The 19,860-nt window shown below is 38.1% G+C and overlaps 1 protein-coding gene across 2 annotated transcripts in view; it reads right to left on the bottom strand.

The window, feature by feature from the left end:
* The window catches only part of PEX7 (peroxisomal biogenesis factor 7), a gene marked incomplete at its 5' end in the record, with an annotated part of 74,221 nt that overhangs the window by 21,031 nt on the left and 33,330 nt on the right, over positions 1-19,860 (bottom strand). For both annotated transcript variants that reach the window (XM_080700541.1, XM_080700542.1), the window contains one exon: positions 18,432-18,487. In XM_080700541.1, the coding sequence (XP_080556667.1) occupies positions 18,432-18,487 (56 nt within the window). The remainder of the gene's footprint in view (positions 1-18,431; positions 18,488-19,860) is intronic.

Below are 19,860 nucleotides of genomic sequence, written 5' to 3'. Positions count from 1 at the left end.
GAAAAACTATCCAAGTGTTTACCTGCATTCTGCAGATAATTATTAAATAAAATGCAGCTAAAACTTTAAGCAGACTCTTTGGTAGCTGGAGGGTTAGCTACTGAGTGGTAAAAAGCATTATTGGCCATTATACTACTTCACAGTTCTAGCAGAAATTATGTAATGTGCAAACTATATACTATAATACAAAATTATGAGAGGTTCTTTTCCAACAGAATGGCCCCCAAAACATAAAAACAAACAAATGACAAGCACTATAAGAAAAATCACACAAGCATCCCTGAGAATACAAAGGTAACCCCTAAGTGGAGACCAGAACCAGAGAAGTAGTGGGACAGTGAAGCCAACCTCCGCCTTCACTCTAAGAGGAGGTGTTACTCATGGAGACCCAGGCAGCAATGTTCTTTACTTTACTCAAGGGGACCAGGGAGCCAGGACAGTCAGAAAATCCATGTTAACGTGTGTGTGTGTGTGTGTGTGTGTGTGTGTGTGTGTGTGTTGTGTTTTGCGGTACTGGGGATGGAACCCAGGGGCATTCTATCTCTGAGCTACACACCCAGCTCTATTTTTTAGTCCTTTTATTTTTGAAACAGGGTCTCACTGAGTTGTGAAGTGCCTTGCTAGGTAGCTGAGGTTGTCCGTGAACCACGATCATCCAGTCTCTGCCTCCCGAATGCTGGGATTAACATGTATAATTTTAAAATAATCTTTAGTACACTAAAATATCTTATTGAAAACATTATTAAATACCATAAATTATGCAAGTTAAACCAGCTGAGAAAACCAGAAGCAAAGCAGTATACCAACATACTATATATGTTTAATCACACATGGCTTTTTGATGACAAAAGAAATACAGGTCTTTTTTCCTGTTTCTTTTTTTCCTGCAGTGCTAGGGGTTGAACCCAGATCCTTGAGCGCTACACTGAGCTACACCCCAGCCCATGTGAATTCATTCATCTCTACTCTTCTTCAACAGTAACCATCGCTAACAGCATGATGTGTACACCTCCAGGATCCGCTCAAGTTCCACCAAGAAAGGGTGGACTGACTGCAAGGAGGGAAGTGGGTGTTTCTCCAGGTTTACTTGAGTCTATGATGAAGAGGGTGGGCGAGGTCTCTCCTAGCAACCTTCTTCTGGATTCAAGGGTCCTCAAAAGGCTACATTATCTGAGCACCTTCAAGCAGCTATTATACAAGTGAATTGGGCTCCTTGTTACTGGTGAAATTAGGCTACATCTATCATAAGTGGGCAAATAAAGCACATAATTTTTAAATCTGTTTTGCTTCAGCATATATACTACTTGGTGCCTTTTTGTCTCTGGACTGATAAAATCACTATTTAAGTTCTCTCATGAGAAGTAAATAAGCTGGACAGTTCTCCAGTGATTAAAAATATGACTGGACTACAGGAATGTTTTCCATTTAAATTATGGATCCTAACACAATGTCTTGGCTGGGTTACATTTTGCCTTCTGACTCCACAATTCCTACCAAAGCAAGCATGCAGCACTGTATTGAATAAAACATCAAAGCTATTTTAGAAATTAAGCTTAAATTACTTTCTACTTTAGTAAACGTAATTTATAATCTCTACATTAACACTTAGGAAATTTAGCTAACAAGTGAATTTAGGAGAACATTTAAAATGTTTTTGAAAGTTTTTCCTTTTCCTTTCTTGCTCTCAATTTATGAGTTACTCATTAACTCTTTGTCATTCTTTGCTAACTACAACAAAAAGATGGGGAATGTGGTTATTTTTCAGTGCTTTAGATGCGTATTCATTGTAGTTGTTTTATCATTTTAAGCAAATTGCACCAATATAATCCCCTCCAATTGCACTACTTAGGTCTAGTAGTGCTGAGTTCCATACAGAAGAAAGACACAGCTTTAGCCTTCTCATAGCTCACAGTTCAGTGGCAAAGACTGACCTTAAAAAATAAACACCAAAATAGTGCTGGTGGTATAACTCAGTGGTAGAGTGCACGTTGCTAAACGAAGTAATTTTAAATTACCAAAACACAAATGTAATCACAAGTGATAAGTGCCACCAAGGACAATGCAGGACAATGTAAGAATGAGGTCCTGAGGCAGTGAATGGCCAGACGGAAGGCAGAGGAGCAGCGCAGCCCTGCTCAGGAGGGAGCCTGGCAGAGCGTGGCAGGGCTGCAGGAGGGCAGGGGCCAGACCACAGGAGGAAAGCAGGGCTGGATCATGTGGGTCTGGGTATGCGTAAAAAACAAAAACTCCACAAAACACTCAAGAGCTTTTTTGTTTTGTTTTTTGCTCAGGAAACTTATAGGTCAGTTTGCCTTATTTTAAATTAAAAAATTGTTTTGTATTTGTTTTATTTTTTGGTTTTTGTGATTGGGTCTTACTTTATAGCCCAGGCTGGCTGGCCTCAAACTCACCATCCTCCTTCCTCAGCATCCCAGTAGCTGGGAATACAGGTGTGCACCACCATACCCTTCTTACTGAACTTTAATTTTACAACAGTTTTAAATTTACAAACTCATTGTGAAGATGGTGCAGAGGGTTCTCATATGTACATCTTAGTGTGGTCAGCTTTGCCTTTAAAGGTATCTCTGGACACTGTGATGAGAATGGGATTAAGGGCTAAGAGAAGGTGTGGAGATCGGTGGTCTAATAAGAGATACCCCTAGCATGGACTTGAGGTGGAGACAGTGATGATAAGAAAGGTTGATGGACTGGAGACACACTTAGGAAGAAGAGTAATAGGATCCGGTGATGAATGGAAGAGAAGTATCATGAGTAATTCTCAGGTTTCTGTCGCCTATCATTGTATTTTCAATACTTCCATGAATTTATTTATTTACATCTCTCTCTTCCTCTCATAAGCACTAAGCTCCTTCAATTCAGGGACAGTGTCCTAGTCTTCTGTCTCCTGCATGTATAAAAGTATGTGACACATGGACACCCAAAGAACATCCATGAATTCATGAATAAGTGAACAACTAAATAAATGAATACGCTGACCACAAATAAAGTAACTTTTAATCACCTATGGGCATGGTTCCCAAACGATGGACCAAGGACTCATTACATCAGTCAATCAGAAATCAGAGTGTTCCTTAGTTCTGCACCTAAAAATTCCAATTAAGTATACCTCCACGGTGTCTAGAAAGCCTTTGCATGGGATGTTGATGTCCAGCCAACTAGGTTTGGGAGCCACCTATCTAAGGCAGTCCTTCTTAACCTTCTTTCAATCGACACAAATTTGATCAATTCCTTTTAGAAACAAGAGTGATTTCAGGCAGAGTCAAGTGAGCAGAAGGAAAAAGCCAATAAGACAGTGGTTCTCAACCTTGAATATGTTGGAATCTACTGAAAAGCTAAAAACAAACAAACAAAAACCTAACATAAGAGTTCGACCCCTAGAAATTTTGATTTAACTGGTCTGGGGTCTGCTGGGAATTGGACGGTTTTAAATATTCTCTGGGTTATTACAGTGTACAGCTAAGAGAACTCTGATCTATTAGTTGAATCACTGATACAAACCAGTGCCTTTCAAATTTAAATATGCATCAGCATCGTGTAGAGGGCTTCTTAAAAACAAAATTTAAAGCACTCAAGTCTCTAGGATAAAACACAAGCCAGGTGTAGTGGCGCACGCTTGTAATCCCTGCGCTTGGGAGCCTGAGACAGGAGGATCGCACAGGTTCAAAGCCAGTCTCAGCTACTTGGTGAGGCTCTCAGCAACTTAGTGAGACCCTGTCTCCAAATAAAATATAAAATAGAGCTGGGAGTATAACCTGGAGGTAGAAAGCCTCTGGGTTCCACCCCAGTACCACCAAAAAACAAAACAAACAAAGAAACAACAACAACAAAAAAACCCAAGTTTCCAGGTAATGCTGATGTAGCTGGTCTCAGGACACTTTTGAGAACCACTGTTCTAGACAGTCGGTACTAGTAAGAATGTATTAAAACTGTTTCCACCAGGCGTGGTGGCACATGCTTGTAATCCCAGCATTTGGGAGGCTGAGACCGGAGGTTCGCAGTTCGTAGACAGACTAAGCTACTTAGTGAGGCCCTCCACAACTCAGTGAGACCAGGTTTCAAAATAAAGAATAAAAAATAGGACAGGGGGTGTAGCTCAGAGGTCAAATGCCCCTGGGTTCCATCCACATACCCGCAAAAAAAAAATAAAAAATAAAAAATAAACCTGTTTCCAACAATAAGAGAAGGCAAAACTTTGGAGAGAGACAAATATGTTAGAGACAAAGAATAAGCAAAGACTTTCATAGGAAAAATAGTAACACTATTGGTTCATATAATTTAACTTAGAAAACTAAATAAAAAAAAGGCTTTTTCTAAATTATTCCTTGAAAAAAAAAAAAGAATAGCATTAGTGTTAGCTCCTGCTTCCCAGTAATAAAGAATACAAATGAGTCAGGTGTGGTGGTGGACGCCTGTAATCCCAGAACTTGGGAGGCTAAAACAGGAAGATCACAGATTCAAGGACAGTTTCATCAAGTAGTTAAGACTTCCATCTAGCAAGACCCTGTTTCGTAGCTTGGAGGTAGAATGCCCCTGGGTTCAATTACCAGTATCACAACAACACCTAGAATAACAATGATCCAAGACTTTTCCATCTTACTCAATCCATCCTAAGCAAGAAAGGATTATGTATTTAGCACTTCACTGTTTGAATGCTGCCTTCACTGTTATAAGTGGCTTTTGAGCATTAAAAAAACTTTCAAGGAGACACAATGTGTATAATTTTATTTCAGAGATGAGGAACACAGGCTGAAAGAAATCATGCAATCCATAGTTATATAGCTAATAAATAGTATCCCCAAAGCACACATTCTGTGACATCACATCATGCCCAGTATTTTTTTCTACTAAAAAATTCTGACATTCAATTTTTCTCTAGCCCTCATTCATACCAACGGAGTTTGAACATAGGTGGGGAGGGGAATGATCTGAGATTCTTCTGCAAGTCCTGATTAACAACCTAAAAGTTCAAATGGGCCTGGACCAAGTCAGTTTTGCACTAACTCCTGGAACTACACAGAAAATGCTACAAGCCAATGCCCATGCCAGGACTCCATTAGTCAGACAACTTACTTTCAAAAGCAATACACTAAGGAAGTTGTAAGTCAGGATAAAACTCCCATGGCAAGCAGTTTAGGAATTCCTTTCCTTTTCTCCTATTTTTATACGCACTTAACTGCATCTCGTCTACTTTGCTGCCTCTTCCTAACCTATGTACCACTCCACCAACCAGCAACTTCTGAAACTGCATAGGATAGCAGTCTTCTGAGATTCATTGTAAGAGTTGTGGCGTGGCACATAAAATCATGGGCTAAAACACAAAAAGCCACAAGCCTATTATTTCATTATTTGTACCATTTGGGGAGGGGATTTAAAACTGGAAATTACATGCTAGTAAAAAATTGTGTTAAGTTAAACTTATTTTCATTCATTCACTCAAAGTATTTATTGAATGATAATGTTCATTTATTTTTGAATTGGAGAGCTGTTTGGCTTTTTGTCTGGGGAATTTTAAAACAAAAAAAGGACTGCTAGTCGGTCACAAAAAATAAGAAATCGATGCCTAATATGTGAAAGCTAAGGAGAAAATGGTCATAGGAGGAACTCTAGACAAAGAAATTCTATAGATGAGCAAATAAGGCAACCTGAGGGCATGGGAGGGTGAAGAGGGGAAATCTCTAATGCACATGATGTACTTTAACAAACACATCAATATCAATCACTAAGCCAAACATGAGAAGGAGGAGGGGGAGGGAATGGGGTGGGAACTAGGTAAGGACTAATTGGGTGATGTGTGCTTATATGTCTCCACCATCGTGCATCCCATTAAGATGTATGAATAAAATGCACCAATAAAAGAAAAAAAAATTTAAAAAGCACTGCTGAGTGTGGTGGTACACATCTGTAATACCAGAAGTAGGGAGGCTGAGACAGGAGGATTGCAAGTTTGAGAACAGCCTTAGCAACTCAGTAAGACCTTCAGCAACTTAAGTGAGACCCTGTTTCCCTGTTTAAAAACAAAACAAAACAAAAGATTAAAAGGGCTGGAGGTAAAGCTCAAAGGTAGAATGCTCCTGGGTTCTATCCCTAGTACCTCAAAACAAACACTCACTGCCTGCTAAGTAAATAGCATATGATTAGTTTTGAAATATAATTGAACCATTTTTCAAAGACAACTTTTAGAACACTCAATCGCAAATGTACAGAAACCATACCATATTTGCAAACTTTCAAGGCACACTCTAGGGTTAGCTTCTCTATCAAAATGAATTAATTATAGTATTTCAATTAAAACTTTAATCAGATCAATATTTTAGAAGGGCAGACTCCACTTCATCACAATAAACATTAAGCCCAGGAACTACATAGCATAAAGCCTACAGTACTTTGACAAATTAAAGAAAACCATTAGACTGATGGAAAGCTTGCTCTGGGAGTACTTATGGCTGCAGGCCACAGAATGCAGGATGGCTTTCTGAAGAATGCTACACCTCAACAATACAAGATAAAGGAAATGGAGAAATACTCCTATAGGGTTTATTCTTGACTGGTACAAACTGAAGAATCATGAAATAAGTTTTTGCCTTTCAGTTTCAAATATTTGACTCTAAAAGAAACAAAATTGGAAGAACTCTCCTCATGAAACAGTATCAACATCTCGGGGATAAAAATTAGTCTGTGTACATTTGGACTGTGACTAGCACCAAGCCGTGGCTACCTAAAGCAAAAGAGCATTTCACAGAAGTACAGATGGATAATGTTGTCTGATGAGGCTGCATCAAAATTGACACCTGAATACTAACAATCATCGCACAGCAGCTGTCTGCTCGAGGTTTGGTCACTTATTAGCTATGTCACACAAAGTACTGAATGTCCTAATCTCTGTAGCTAAGCGAGTGTGAAGAAACCCACCAGGGCTGTCATGTCCTGCACTGTCTGCACAGCTTACAGTCATCTCCTTTATGTAACAAGCCTCTCCTCAGCAGACATGGACACAGTGAAGGGGAAGAGGCTGGGAGGAGAGAAATACCAACAGAGATGGAGAGAAAAAATCAAATAAGGCAGACCAAGTAACGTGGTTTCTTTTCTGGTGACTAGACATGAAAGTCAGAGGAAAAGAAAGAAAAGAAATCAGTCTACAGAAAGAGGAGGAAGGGGGAAGAAGGAGTGTTGAGAAAAACAGTTTAGTCCCTTCCTCAGGCCCTGCTGCACCCCTGCCCTGGGGCTCAGGGGAGCCCATAACCTGAGAACACTTTGCCTTTTCTATGTAAGCTAGCTAAAAAGGGTTTCTGTTTATATACATATGCACATGGAGACACACACACATAGTGGAATAATAACAAATACACACTACATAATGGAAAAAGACGAAAATAAATTAATAATTATTTTTATTTTCTGCATATGTCATTCCATGAGGTTGATCCATATTTTGGTCTGGGGTTTCCAGACAGACCTCATGATTGAACTGTTTATCCTGAGTTCTTGGGGAACAAAGCACATTACGACCAGCTGACTGGTAGTGTAATGGCGGCCTGCTTCCAACCCTGGTGGCTGATAGATGGCCTGTTTCAAAGCTGACATGATTCCTCCCCTCTTTTCCCCCTGTCCCTCTCCTTCCTTCTCCCGTTGTAACAAGTAACCACTCTTATCAGCTTACCGGCCAAAGGAGGAAGACTGGACACCTGGTAGCTGAGAGCGTGAGGAAGAACCAACTCAAGGATGACCTAGACACCACTGAGTCTCTTCTGACGTGACCCTGATGAGCTCTTAAAAGAGACTTGCTTCCTTTGTTCAAAGACAACCCAGGGTTTGATTTTGAACTCTTAAGATCACTGGCTTCTCTGGTTTGCAAGCAAATCAATAAATTTCTTTTTCCTTCTTCCCAAAGGCTTGTCCCAATTATTTGGTTTGGCAAATTGGGGCAGGTACAGGAATTTGGTTTCATTAGTACCCAGCTGATCTAAATAAATATGCTTACTATCTGTGCAAATAACTAACAGAAAGAAAGACCAAGGTTTTCTGCTTGCTTACTTTTTTCTTAAAAACTGTAATTGTGCAGATTGGGCTTATAACCAAACCACAGCTTCCTATAGCACCCCTTTCCGTCCTTCACTTGAGAGGCAATCACTTTAAATTCTGTTAGTTGTTTCTTCTGATATTTTACTCTATATTTCTAAATAATATTCTCACAGAATTTATTGAGTATTTTCAGATATCTTTTGACTTCCTACTATGGGAAATGAGCCAAAGCAACATCTACTTGAGAAAATACAAACATATACAACAAAATCCACTCCATTCCTTTATTGAAATTACACAGTGAATTTTTAATTATAATGCAAATTACAACAAAATCCATAAATTTTCTGTTGGAACTAATCAGCACAATTCAAAGTTCAAAGCAGTGATTTAACACTGTATTAAGCTAAGGCTTAACATTCCTCAGTCCTTTTAGATCTATCTACTTATTCATGTGCTTGTGTTAGGTTATGAATTAGACATGGATTTGGTTTGATTCTTAAAGAAAAGTGTTAGTACTAAATAATTATGAAAATGTTCTCCCGTTATAAATCAAGCTATTTAAAATCAAAAGCCTTACAATATCTTTTCTAATTAATGTATGTTCCTTCATTTTATAGAAAATTTTGAGTTTTCAATTGGCATTTAACTTTCAAAATTACACCTCACTTTATAAAAAGATCTTTTGAGTATGGCCATAACTGACACAAGAATTTACTAATTTGAACAAGTCAAATGGAAACAATCTTTTAAGACATATAAAAATTTATGTGACAAACCTGGAAGCTATTGCTACAATACATAAAAACACTTTAACCCATAGGTCTATTAAGCTCAAAGAGATTTATCAGTGTACTTACAACTGATTTCAGAAAAATAGAAATGTCTTTCTTCAACTTCAGTTAACAATCAGGACATCAACATAATAGTTTCAAGTTTGTTAAGTGATATAATTCTCATTCTAGTCACTATCAATTTAAAACACAATAGGACCACAAGATCTTTCCTTGGAAAATATTTTCTCAAATAGGTCTTTTCACATTAAATTCAGTTTTATTAGTGATGACTTTAAGTATAACTAAAGTGAAAAATATGTTAAAATATAATTATTTGCAAGCTTTTATAGTCAGAGTTACCAGAAAGTATAACAATTTTTTATATAACTTAAGTTCACTTATATTTGTGAACAGTTATTTAGCACAGGCATGTCCCGGGTGCTAGGGACAAATCAATGAAATAATCCTATCCTGTAACTAAGGCTTTGTGCTTTATTAACACAAAACATTCAATACTAAAATATATTTAAAAGAATTAAATAGGAGAATGAAAATATCTTTCTTAAAAAAGGAAAACAAGGACAAGTTACACTGAAATGAGATGCTTTTCTAACTGATCAATGGTAAAGTCTGGCAAACCTCTGCTGCAAAGAAAAAATGTACCAGGGCTACAGAGACATTACAGAGACATTACAGAGACATTAAGATATCTGAAATGGATAGAGAATTAAACTTTGCTCATTTTAAGAATTCAATTATACTTTCTACTAGTGTTAATAATTAGTATCACATCATTAGCCTCGAGATTTGTATGGTTTGATAAAAATTGTACAGAAATTAAAAACAACTATCTTAAAAGATGAATCATTTGAAGCTGCACAGAAGCTCACATTTAACCACATTCCTTATCTATTTACTTTGACTGACCTTTTTTTGTGAGTAAGGGGAACTAGGTAAAGTTGAAATGAAAGGTTTGTGAGACAGAATACATATTCAGCTATACTATCTGTTTACTTTGGCTGACCTTTTTTTATGGGGAAGGGGAAGAAAGAGAAGTATCTGCCCGTGGAAATCTCTGTGCTAATAAACATAAAGATCAAAAAATCCCATCGACCATACCGAAGTTAAGACACTGACTATATAAAAACAGATCCCACGAGAGTAAATGTGACAAAGATAAAAGGTATTTCTGTATCTGCTGCTTTGTTAAAATTCTAAGTTAGCTACAATCCAATTAAGATCATTTTCCTGCTTATTAAATAATTAATGCTATTTACCTTATTCTAAATTAAATATTAAATATCACACTATTAGAAAGCCTAAGAAACATATCCAATGACATATTTTGCATAAGCAAACAGCTGACATTTTTTTAAAATGTTTTTGTTTTGAAAATTACTAATCCACACAAAAGTTCAAAGAATATAAAGAGCTATATACCCTTTATCAAGTTCACCAATTGTTAAAATTTTGCCACACTTGTTATACACATAAAAAGTGAAGCAATTAAGGTGACCAATCAGAGGGTATGGAATAGGGGAGGATGGAGCCTCTTTAAAACGCAGGAGGTACATAAACAAATGTATCAAAGTTAATCACCAAACAAGCATGGAATCAAGGAGGGGGAGGGAATGGGATGGGGGCTGGATGAGGGCTAATTGGATGATGTGTGCTTGTATATCCTCTCAAGTCTTGTATTCCAATGTGATATATGATTACAATGCACCAATAAAAATAAATTTTAAAAAAAGTAATATTTTTGTGGAGCCACTTAAAAATAAAGACATCGTGTCTTGAGTGTCTGTGATTTTGCTATTTTTTTGTAATTTTTATCAGAAATATAAGAACATGTATTTATAGTGCTATGTTACTAAATGCAAAATTTGAGCCAGGCGTGGTGGTGCATGCTTGTAATCCCAGCATTTGGGAGGCTGACACCGGAGGATAGCGGTTCACGGACAGCCTCAGCTACTTAGTGAGGCCCTCTGCAACACAGTGAGACCCGGTTTCAAAATAAAGAAAAAAAAAATAGGGCACAAGGTGTAGCTCGAAGGTTGAATGCCCCTGGGTTCCACCCCCAGACCCACAAAAAAAAAAAAAAGAAAAAAGAAAAATATGGGAATGAAAAGGAAAAGGAAAGTAAAATTTATTGAGTGCCTGATACAGGCCAAGCACTACACAAACAGCTTCCACACGTTGATGTTTAAAATCTCATAACAATACATCTTATGATGGCAAAAACAAGGGTCAGAGAGGTTAACTGGCTTTATAAGAGATTAAATATAACTAAATAAAAAGTTATATATTAAATAATTAGTATATATTATCTGTAAATGTAAAATATAGCTGGTAATGAAAAATCTAGAATTCTAAACTCTATTTTTCAATTACATCATGTTGCCTCCCTGAGAATTTTTAAATACAAAGCAATTTAGAGGCAATGCCTAAACAGATTGCACTGAAGCAGAAGTGGCCGCTTGGTTGTGGGTTTGAAGAGGATGCTCCATGCACACTCCACTCTCTGTGGCGTAACCACTACCCTGTCCCTGCTGTAGTCTAGTCACACGGTTTGCTTCCCCACCTCACCTTCACAGTGCACAGCTTCTCAGGGGCTTGAAGCAATATAATTATCTCATTAACGTAATGCGAGGGAAGGCGTGAATGATTAATGCCTCAACTCTCCCTGAGGTACTTACATTTTAAAATAGGAAACTTATAATTACTATTGGTATTCTCATTTAAAACATCTGATATTAGTGAGCACTAATTCCATGCCGAGAACATTCACGGATACTGCCTCATTTAACCCTCTGGACATCTCTACAAGGCAGGTATCATTTCCTCTTTTCCATGGCTAGTAAATGGAGAAGGCAGCCCTTCACAAGTCTTACTCACTCACTGGTCCATATTTTCATCCACTACAGAACAGATGTCTACCTCGGGGAATGTTCCCAAATTTCTCTAAAGAGCAAGCGATGTGGAGGGACGGGCTGGTTCTATACAACTTCCTACCCTCACTTTGTGCTTCCCCCCCCCCCCAAGAAAAGAGGACAACAAAATGCTAGGCTGAGGCTGACTGCTTTCTCTGATATAAAATAAATTGAATACAGTTTGATAGCATTGAAATTAGAATTTTTTCATGATTTTCTTGCCAAACAAGCCTATAATTCTAAAAAAATTAGTTGCTTTGGTTTATTACTACTCAAGTCCATTGATAAAAACATTGTAAAGGTTAGAATACTCATAAAAGTGCCATGAACTTGATCAGTATTAATTCTGAGGCTAAACTGATCAGTTTAGCTTTATCAACATATGGAAGTTATATCTTTAACTATTAAAGAAGTATTTGCCACAATGTAGAAGAGAGGGGAAAAAATGTTCTCCCAATGAAGAAACAAAATTGCAGCAGCTTTCACTTTTGTTTGGTTGTCATACATACCTGGTTTACTGATTTCTGTTTAATGACCTACTTGATGTGAAACTAAAAACAGTCACTGAAACCTCAAGTCATTCTGATGCACGGGTGGCAGGAAAAAGAAGTAACCAAATAGAGAGGAGAGCAGGAGACACAGAACACGCTAAAACCTATGATGACAAAATCACAGAAGCTGGAAAGAAGTGACAGTGAAACATGCTAGGCTTAGTGTTATCTTGAGAGACATTTAGAAGAACCAATGTACAGATGCTTGACTTACCTGGGGTTACACCCCAGTAAACCCTTACTGTGAACTGAAAATGTAAGTCAAAAACACATACCCGGGTGTGGTGGCGCACGCTTGTAATTCCCGCACTGAGACAGGAGGATTGTGCAGGTTCGAAGCCAGCCTCAGCTACTTAGTGAGGCTCTCAGCAACTTAGTGAGACCCTGTTTCCAAATAAAAATTAAAATAGGTCTGGGAGTGTAGCCCAGAGGTAGAAAGCCCCTGGGTTCCACCCCCAGTACCACACCAAAAAAAAAACACAAAAAAACAAAAAAACAAACACACACACACATATTTATTTCAGGCATGATGGTACATACACTCTTTGTAATCCCAGTATCTGTTTCAAAATAAAGAATAGGGGCTGGGATGTAGCTTAGTGGCAAAGTGCCTGCTTTGCAAGTGTGGCACTCTTGGTTCGATCCCTGGTTCCAAAAAGACAAAAAAAAAAAAAAAAAAAAAAAAAAACTTAAAAAAAATAAGCTAAGATCAAAATAAAGAATAAATTAGGGCTAGGGTAGAATGACCCTGGGTTCAATCCCTAGTACTGCAAAAGAAAGGAGGGAGGGAGGGAAAAGAAAAGAAAAGAAAAGAAAAGAAAAGAAAAGAAAAGACACATTTACTACACCCAAGCAGCCTGCACACCCTCGCTCAGCAACACAGCACACTCAGAGCAGCAGTTGTTCCCTTGTGGTCTTGGAGCTGACTTGACTAGAGCTTTCGCTCTCTGCTGCTCCCCAGCATAGAAAGAGAGTATTGTACTATGTTCTGTTAGCCTGGGAGAAGATGGCAATTCAAAGTAAGGTTTCTTCCAAATGCCTTTTACTTTCAGATCACAGTAAAGTAAAAATTTTTTTAAAAATGTTCTAAGTAGAAGCAGTGTAACTTAGGGACCATCTATATTTTTATACAGTATATGATTCATCAGCTGAAGAAAATTCAGGTATTTTTCATAAAGACTGAAGTTTTTATTTAACTTCACTAAATAATTTAAATCTGAAATTATATAATCATTTTTTAAAATTTCACTGTTTATTCAGTGAAACATAACAAGCAGCTGTATAGGTAATGGACTTAAAGCTTTTATTAGATACAATATATATCCGCATAAAACAAAAATAGAAAATATGCATTTTGGGGGGACGTACCCAGGGACTTTCTACCTCAGGGCTGTACTCCAGACCTACTTTAATCTTTTATTTGGAAACAGGGTCTCTCTCAGTAAGTTGCAGATGGCCTCACTAAGTTACTGAGGCTGGCCATGAACCTGCAATCCTCCTGTTCTCAGCCTCCCAAACAACATGCATTTTGCAACACTAAAATACTTACATAGTATCAGTTTTTATATAATACCCATCATACAAACCATTTAAAAAATGTAAAGTTAAAAATTACAATGGGCAACTGAATGTAAATTACATTTAAAGACTAGCTACCCATAAGCTAGAGGAAATATTAGCATTACTAGTGCTAAAAATTAAGCCACTTACTACTGGTCTCATTTCTTAAGTCTTTTTTCATGATTTTTCCAGCACTAAAGATGTCCTCAATCCAATCAGATTTAAAATTCTTCAGAGGATAGATTTGACCCATACCACATGGGATAAAAATCTACCAAATGTACCTCCTCTGACCTTTCCAATCAGTGGTCACCACACACAAATAAGAAGAGACTAGATTCACATAAGTCATTAGTACAATTAATTTTACTGTCTACATGCATTGATAGAAATAAACATATACACATATAATACAGATATTAAAAAATAAAAGCTTTTGAAATGATTTTGGTTTCCTTTTAAATTATTTTCCTTTTTATAAGAAAATCTTTGGTAATCCTATATAATTACTAGCCTCTAGATACACTTAGTATGTAGGTGAGAATAGCTATCATGCATGTGAAACCTAAATTCTATTTCTGAAAAAATAATGTTGCTCTATAAACTACCTGTGAAGCAATGTGGCTTAGGTTTTACACTCCACTTTATATTGGGAGAATGTTTACCAATTGTTTCAGGAAAAAGGAGAATTTCAGGTTTCGGGCTTTCCTGACTAGGGATAATATTCCCATTTATTAAGACAAATAAGTAAATAAATATGCAAGATCAGCAGAAGGAAGAGGAAGGAAGAAGTCAAAGAATTCAGGGTGAAACAATGCCTTTTTGGACATTCAGGTGCCCGTGTCCAGTATAAAGCTACGTATGTGGGCCAAAAGCTCTTAGGAGAAGTCAGGCTGGGAAGGGGAGGGTGGAATTATTACTTTGCATGAATATGCAAAGGAGCCCTAAGCCAAAGGCAGAACACCAAGTTCAGAGAGAGAGGAGGGGATTCCATGACAAAGAATAAGAAGGATCAGAAGAGAACAGGAAAAGAAGGAAGGAGGAAGGAAAGAAGGAACTGAAGAGGAGAGAGGGACAGAGGGAGACATTCCTGAGATGGAAAGTTTCCGGGAGGAAGGCCTGATCAGCAGTGTAATAACAGAGCAGCAAGCTCCTGAGTGCTGACAGTGGACGTAGTACTACGAAGGTCGCTGAAGGCAACTGCCACAGCAACTTCAGTGAGGAGGTCGGGGTGGAAGCCAATATGGACTGGGGGTAAGTAGAGACGTACAGAGCCTAAGTGCCTAAACCTACATATGCTTTCAAAGGTGCAAAGTCTCACAGCTGAAAATTAAAAATCATTTCTTACTAACTAAATTTAATAAGTTAACATTAATTAATAAGTCTAAAACATTTTGTTCTTTTTGAAAATAATTTCTAGGTTAAGATTTTTTACCTCACAAGAATTCCTGAGTGAGCATAATGATTGCCAGGAAGTCATAATCAATCAAAAGTGAGCCACTCTGCCAAAGCACTTCAAAAGCAAAAGCCTAAAACCCTTTTCAATATAATTAACCTTATTTAATCAGTGATGCCAATCACTTTTCTATGTTCGAATGACACAGGGTAAGACCTCCAAGGCAGAATAACCTGGGCCAATGAAGGCCCCGAAACGGCCTGCTGAATAGAAGCTTCAGCAGACAGTAAAAGCTTGGGTAAGAAAGAAGGGAAATATAAGAGTAGTCAGAGATAGGGAACAGGGGGAGAAGTTGTAGGCTGAGGGAAAGGGCAACAGAGAGGTGCAGACTGATGATAAAGGAGGGACAAGAAGTAGCTTCACGAAATAAAGTCCTGAAAGCAACAGGAACACCAAGGGTCTGGAGCACTTCTGTCCAGGTGCCAAACAAGAGGAGGAAGGGGAGGTACAGATTTAGATAAATCTGCACGCCTAGGTGGAAGTTAATATTTGTACTTGAGTCCTAAAAGTGTTATTATTATTATTTTTTAAAGAACAGGTAAGGTCTATTGTTGAAAGTACAGAACACACTTGGGGAAGTAGCTTCAAGGCAAGGCTGGCAATAGTAACCAAGAATTATCACAATATTTAAAAATGTGTCCACTTATATGAGCCTTGTAATCTTGTGAGCTTGTGAAGATAGATATTATTAATTTCCTTATTATGTACTTAAAAAAAAACCCAGACTCTAAGTTATATAGAGCACTGGCTTATTAAAAAATCCTTTTCAGTACTTGAGAGGCTGAGACAGGAGGAGCAAAGGTTCAAGGCCAGCCTCAGCTATTTAGTAAAACACTCCACAACTTAGTGAGACCCTGTTTCAAAATAAAGAACAAAAAATAGGGCTGGGGGTGTAGCTCAAAAGTAGAATGCCCCTGGGTTCAGTCCCTGGTACCACAAAAAAAATCCTTTTCAACTAAATAGTAAAGATCCCTTATATAACTATGATCTCAAGTTTTTCACACACTTACAAAGACAGCTGCCACCTTTCTGCAGCATGTCTCAGAGGCATGACCTAAGCCATCTCTCGAGAGAGCCCTAAACATTTCTCTCCCAGTCTTCAGTCTTGCTCAAAGTTCAGGAAAGACAACAAGCCTGTTTTATACGTGTATTTAAATGTCCTTAAACTTAAGGACATAAACAAAATAGGAATGGTCAGTATGATTAAGATCATAATAACAATTCCAAAAAGAATGTATAGGTAGCCATTCACTAGCTCTCCCTCTTTATTATTGAATGTCCCTGATTGAAAGACCCCCCCAAATCAGAAATACCCAATTAAAACCATTAGGAATACTAAAAGTGATCATCAGATCACTATTCCATCACAGATGACTAAGGCTTTTAGTGATCAGTTTCAGACATAAGAAAGGGTTTTGAAATCCAAGGGCTACATAGATTCAACATCAGGAAATCCCTTCTGACATCACTAGTGGCACTAGATGAGAGAAAATATGCTAAGTTCCCACTGTATCCTGCTAGCCTACGGGGAAAACCTGACACCCCCGGCCATCTCCGCCTTCTGTACTTCATGGCATACTGCAAACTCTGTTTCCTCCTGTTTCTAGTGTGCTGCTCCTTTCTTCTCTCCTGAAAATACCATTGTAAAATACACTTTTATTAGCTGGGTGTGGTGGCGCACGCTTGTTATCTCAGCATTCAGGAGGCTGAGACCGGAGGATTGCGGTTGGCAGACAGCCTCAGCTACTTAGTGAGGCCCTCCGCAACTTAGTGAAACCCTGTTTCAAAAATAAAGAATAAAAAAATAGGGCTGGGAGTGTAGCTCGGAGGTCGAATGCCCATGGGTTCCATCCCCAGACCCCCCAAAAAAGCGCTTTTATTGGGGCATCATAATGTAAAACATGTTGACAATGACATACATGCACACAGCATTTGGAAACGCGCCCCATCCCCACCCCTGCCTCCCCGTCTCTCTCCTTCCCAATAGAGTTCTGAGACTGGCGTTCGTGTTTTCACATATGTACACACAGTCTCGATGGTGACAATTCCATTAATGAGCCTCACTCTGCCCCCTCCCCATTCCTTAGGAAAACACTGTCTGCTCTGCTTTCTTTATATGTATCTCGCTTTAGCGTATTCGTTCTCAAAGAACAAGTGATCAAAAGTTAATGGCCTTGAAATCCACGTCCATGGCTCGAGCCTCCAAGCAATGACCTAGCTCCACATGTTTCACATTTCCATGGAAATGTCTGATGTGGATGGTGAACAACTGACAAGTTTTCCTCCTGTCGGTCATGCTGCCATTCTGTAGCCTCCAAGCTGAAATCTCTATAATCACCTCTTACTACTTTATTCAGACTATTTAAAAATAAACTTTGCCACAGTATGCTTTCAACTGAGAGTTGGGAGCCTCATTGTAATTGTATTTTCTAGTATGTCTGCCTTCTTATATTGGATCTGTAGAAAAAAACAAATTAGGGCATGCAATCTCTCTCTCAAGGCGTCGTTATAATCTGTTCTATTGGAGTGCATTTTATGCAAACAAAATTACAGAGGTTCGGCCATATCCAATACTGACTTGGAAGGAGAGAGATCGATCTGGGTAGTTGAGGCAAAAGGCCAATGTAAATCCAAAACTCAGCGTGTCTTCCCAAAACCCGTATAGAACAATAAGAACAAATAAACCCACTCAAAACTCAGGCCTTCAACACATCTAAAATTCAAATTATCTATAAGAAATACAGAAACAATTCCACTAAGCTGTCTCCCAGGTTCCAGCTGGGAGCCTTTGTGGAAGGCAAAGGCAGTCTAGGAAAGAAGAGAGTAGAGGAGAGAGCAGAGGAACCGGGATCAGGTCAAATGTTGACCTAAAACCACTGCCAGAAAGAAAAGTCCACCCCGTGAAAGAAAGTACTGAAACGGACAATGGAGGTTGAAGTATAGACAGTATATAGAACACAGGAGGAGGTCTTAAAAAGTTAATAGTTTAGGGGGAAAGAAGGTTAAAAGGCAGAAAATATACATATTATTAGTAAAATATATATATTATCTTTTAGCAAAGTGCAAAGATGCCAATGCTACTTGGTGTTTCATGATGAAATACTTAAAGCCACTGTACCTTACAGTAAAGTCATAGGAACAAGAGGCCAGCACTGAGGCATGAAATGGTGAAAACTACAAAAAAAAAAAAAAAAGGTTAAGTGTGATGATAACATGCTATATCCTATGGTCATTCCATTATATTAAATTTAAGTTTATTTTTCCTTGAACTTTACATGCTTTAATTTGAGGCAAAAATATTTTAGCCTTTTAAGTATTCATGTATAAGAAAAACAATTTTGTGTATCCTTCATTTTAGGGCTTATTAGAATTATTCCCCAAAATTTGCTATTCTGGGAAAATTAAATATGAATCCTTATATTTATAAGAATATTGAAAATTCAAACAAGATTCCACAAATTCAAGAATATGTGATAGTATATTCCTATAAAATAATTACATAATTTGCCAATTTTATGAATATATATTATTATTGCCATGATCACAAGCATCAAAATAAACATTTAAATGTTAAGTAAAGACACCTTTTGAATAAGTTTGCTATTTATGTATATTACAGAAAATGTGTTCTACCAATGAACCCAGCCTTATAAGCACTTTAATAGTTATATACACATATTTAACTACAAAGTATATACAAAGTACTTCACAGTTTAAGAAGCACTTTTACTGTATTATCCTATTTCATTCTCAGAATCATTCTGAAATACAGAAAATATTTTTCAACTAATAAAAACCTATGGGGGGGGGGAGTATAGCTCAGTGGTATATCACTTGCTTAGAAGCTGGGCGTGGTGGTATATGCTTGTAATCCCAGTATTTGGGAGGCTGAAGCAGAAGGATCGCAAGTTCTTGGCCAGGCTCAGCTACTTAGTGAGGCCCTCCGCAACTTAGTGAGACCCTGTTTCAAAAATAAGGAATAAAAAAATAGGACTGGGGACCGGGCATGGTGGCGCACACTTGTAATCCCCACACTTGGGAGGATCATGCAGGTTCGAAGCCAGCCTTGCTGGCTTAAGAGACCCTGTTTCCAAATAAAATATAAAATAGGTCTGGGAGTGTAGCCTGGAGGTAGAAGGATACCATCCCCAGTACCACCAGAAAAAAAAAAAAAAATAGCACTGGGAATGTAGCTCAGAGGAAGAATGCCCCTGGTTTCCATCCCCAGTTCTAAAAGAAAATAAATAAATAAATAAATAAGGCAAGCCAGGTGTGGCGATGTACGCTTATAATCCCAATTCTTGAGAGACTGAGACAGGATTGCAGGTTCACAGCCAGTCTCAGCTACTTAGTGAGGCCCTCTGCAATTTAGTGAGACCTTGTTTCAAAATAAAGAATAAAAAATAGGGCTGGGGTGTAGCTCAGAAGTAGAATGCCCCTGGGTTCAATCCCCAGTACCAAAAAAAAAAAAAAAAAAAAGCAAACCAGGAATGATGGTGCATGCCTGTGATCCCATCACCTCAGAATGCTGAAGCAGGAGGATCTCA

This window comes from Muscardinus avellanarius (genome assembly GCF_963383645.1).
Source record: "Muscardinus avellanarius genome assembly, chromosome: 8".
Lineage (NCBI taxonomy): Eukaryota > Metazoa > Chordata > Mammalia > Rodentia > Gliridae > Muscardinus > Muscardinus avellanarius.
This window is presented reverse-complemented; position numbering and strand designations above follow the sequence as displayed.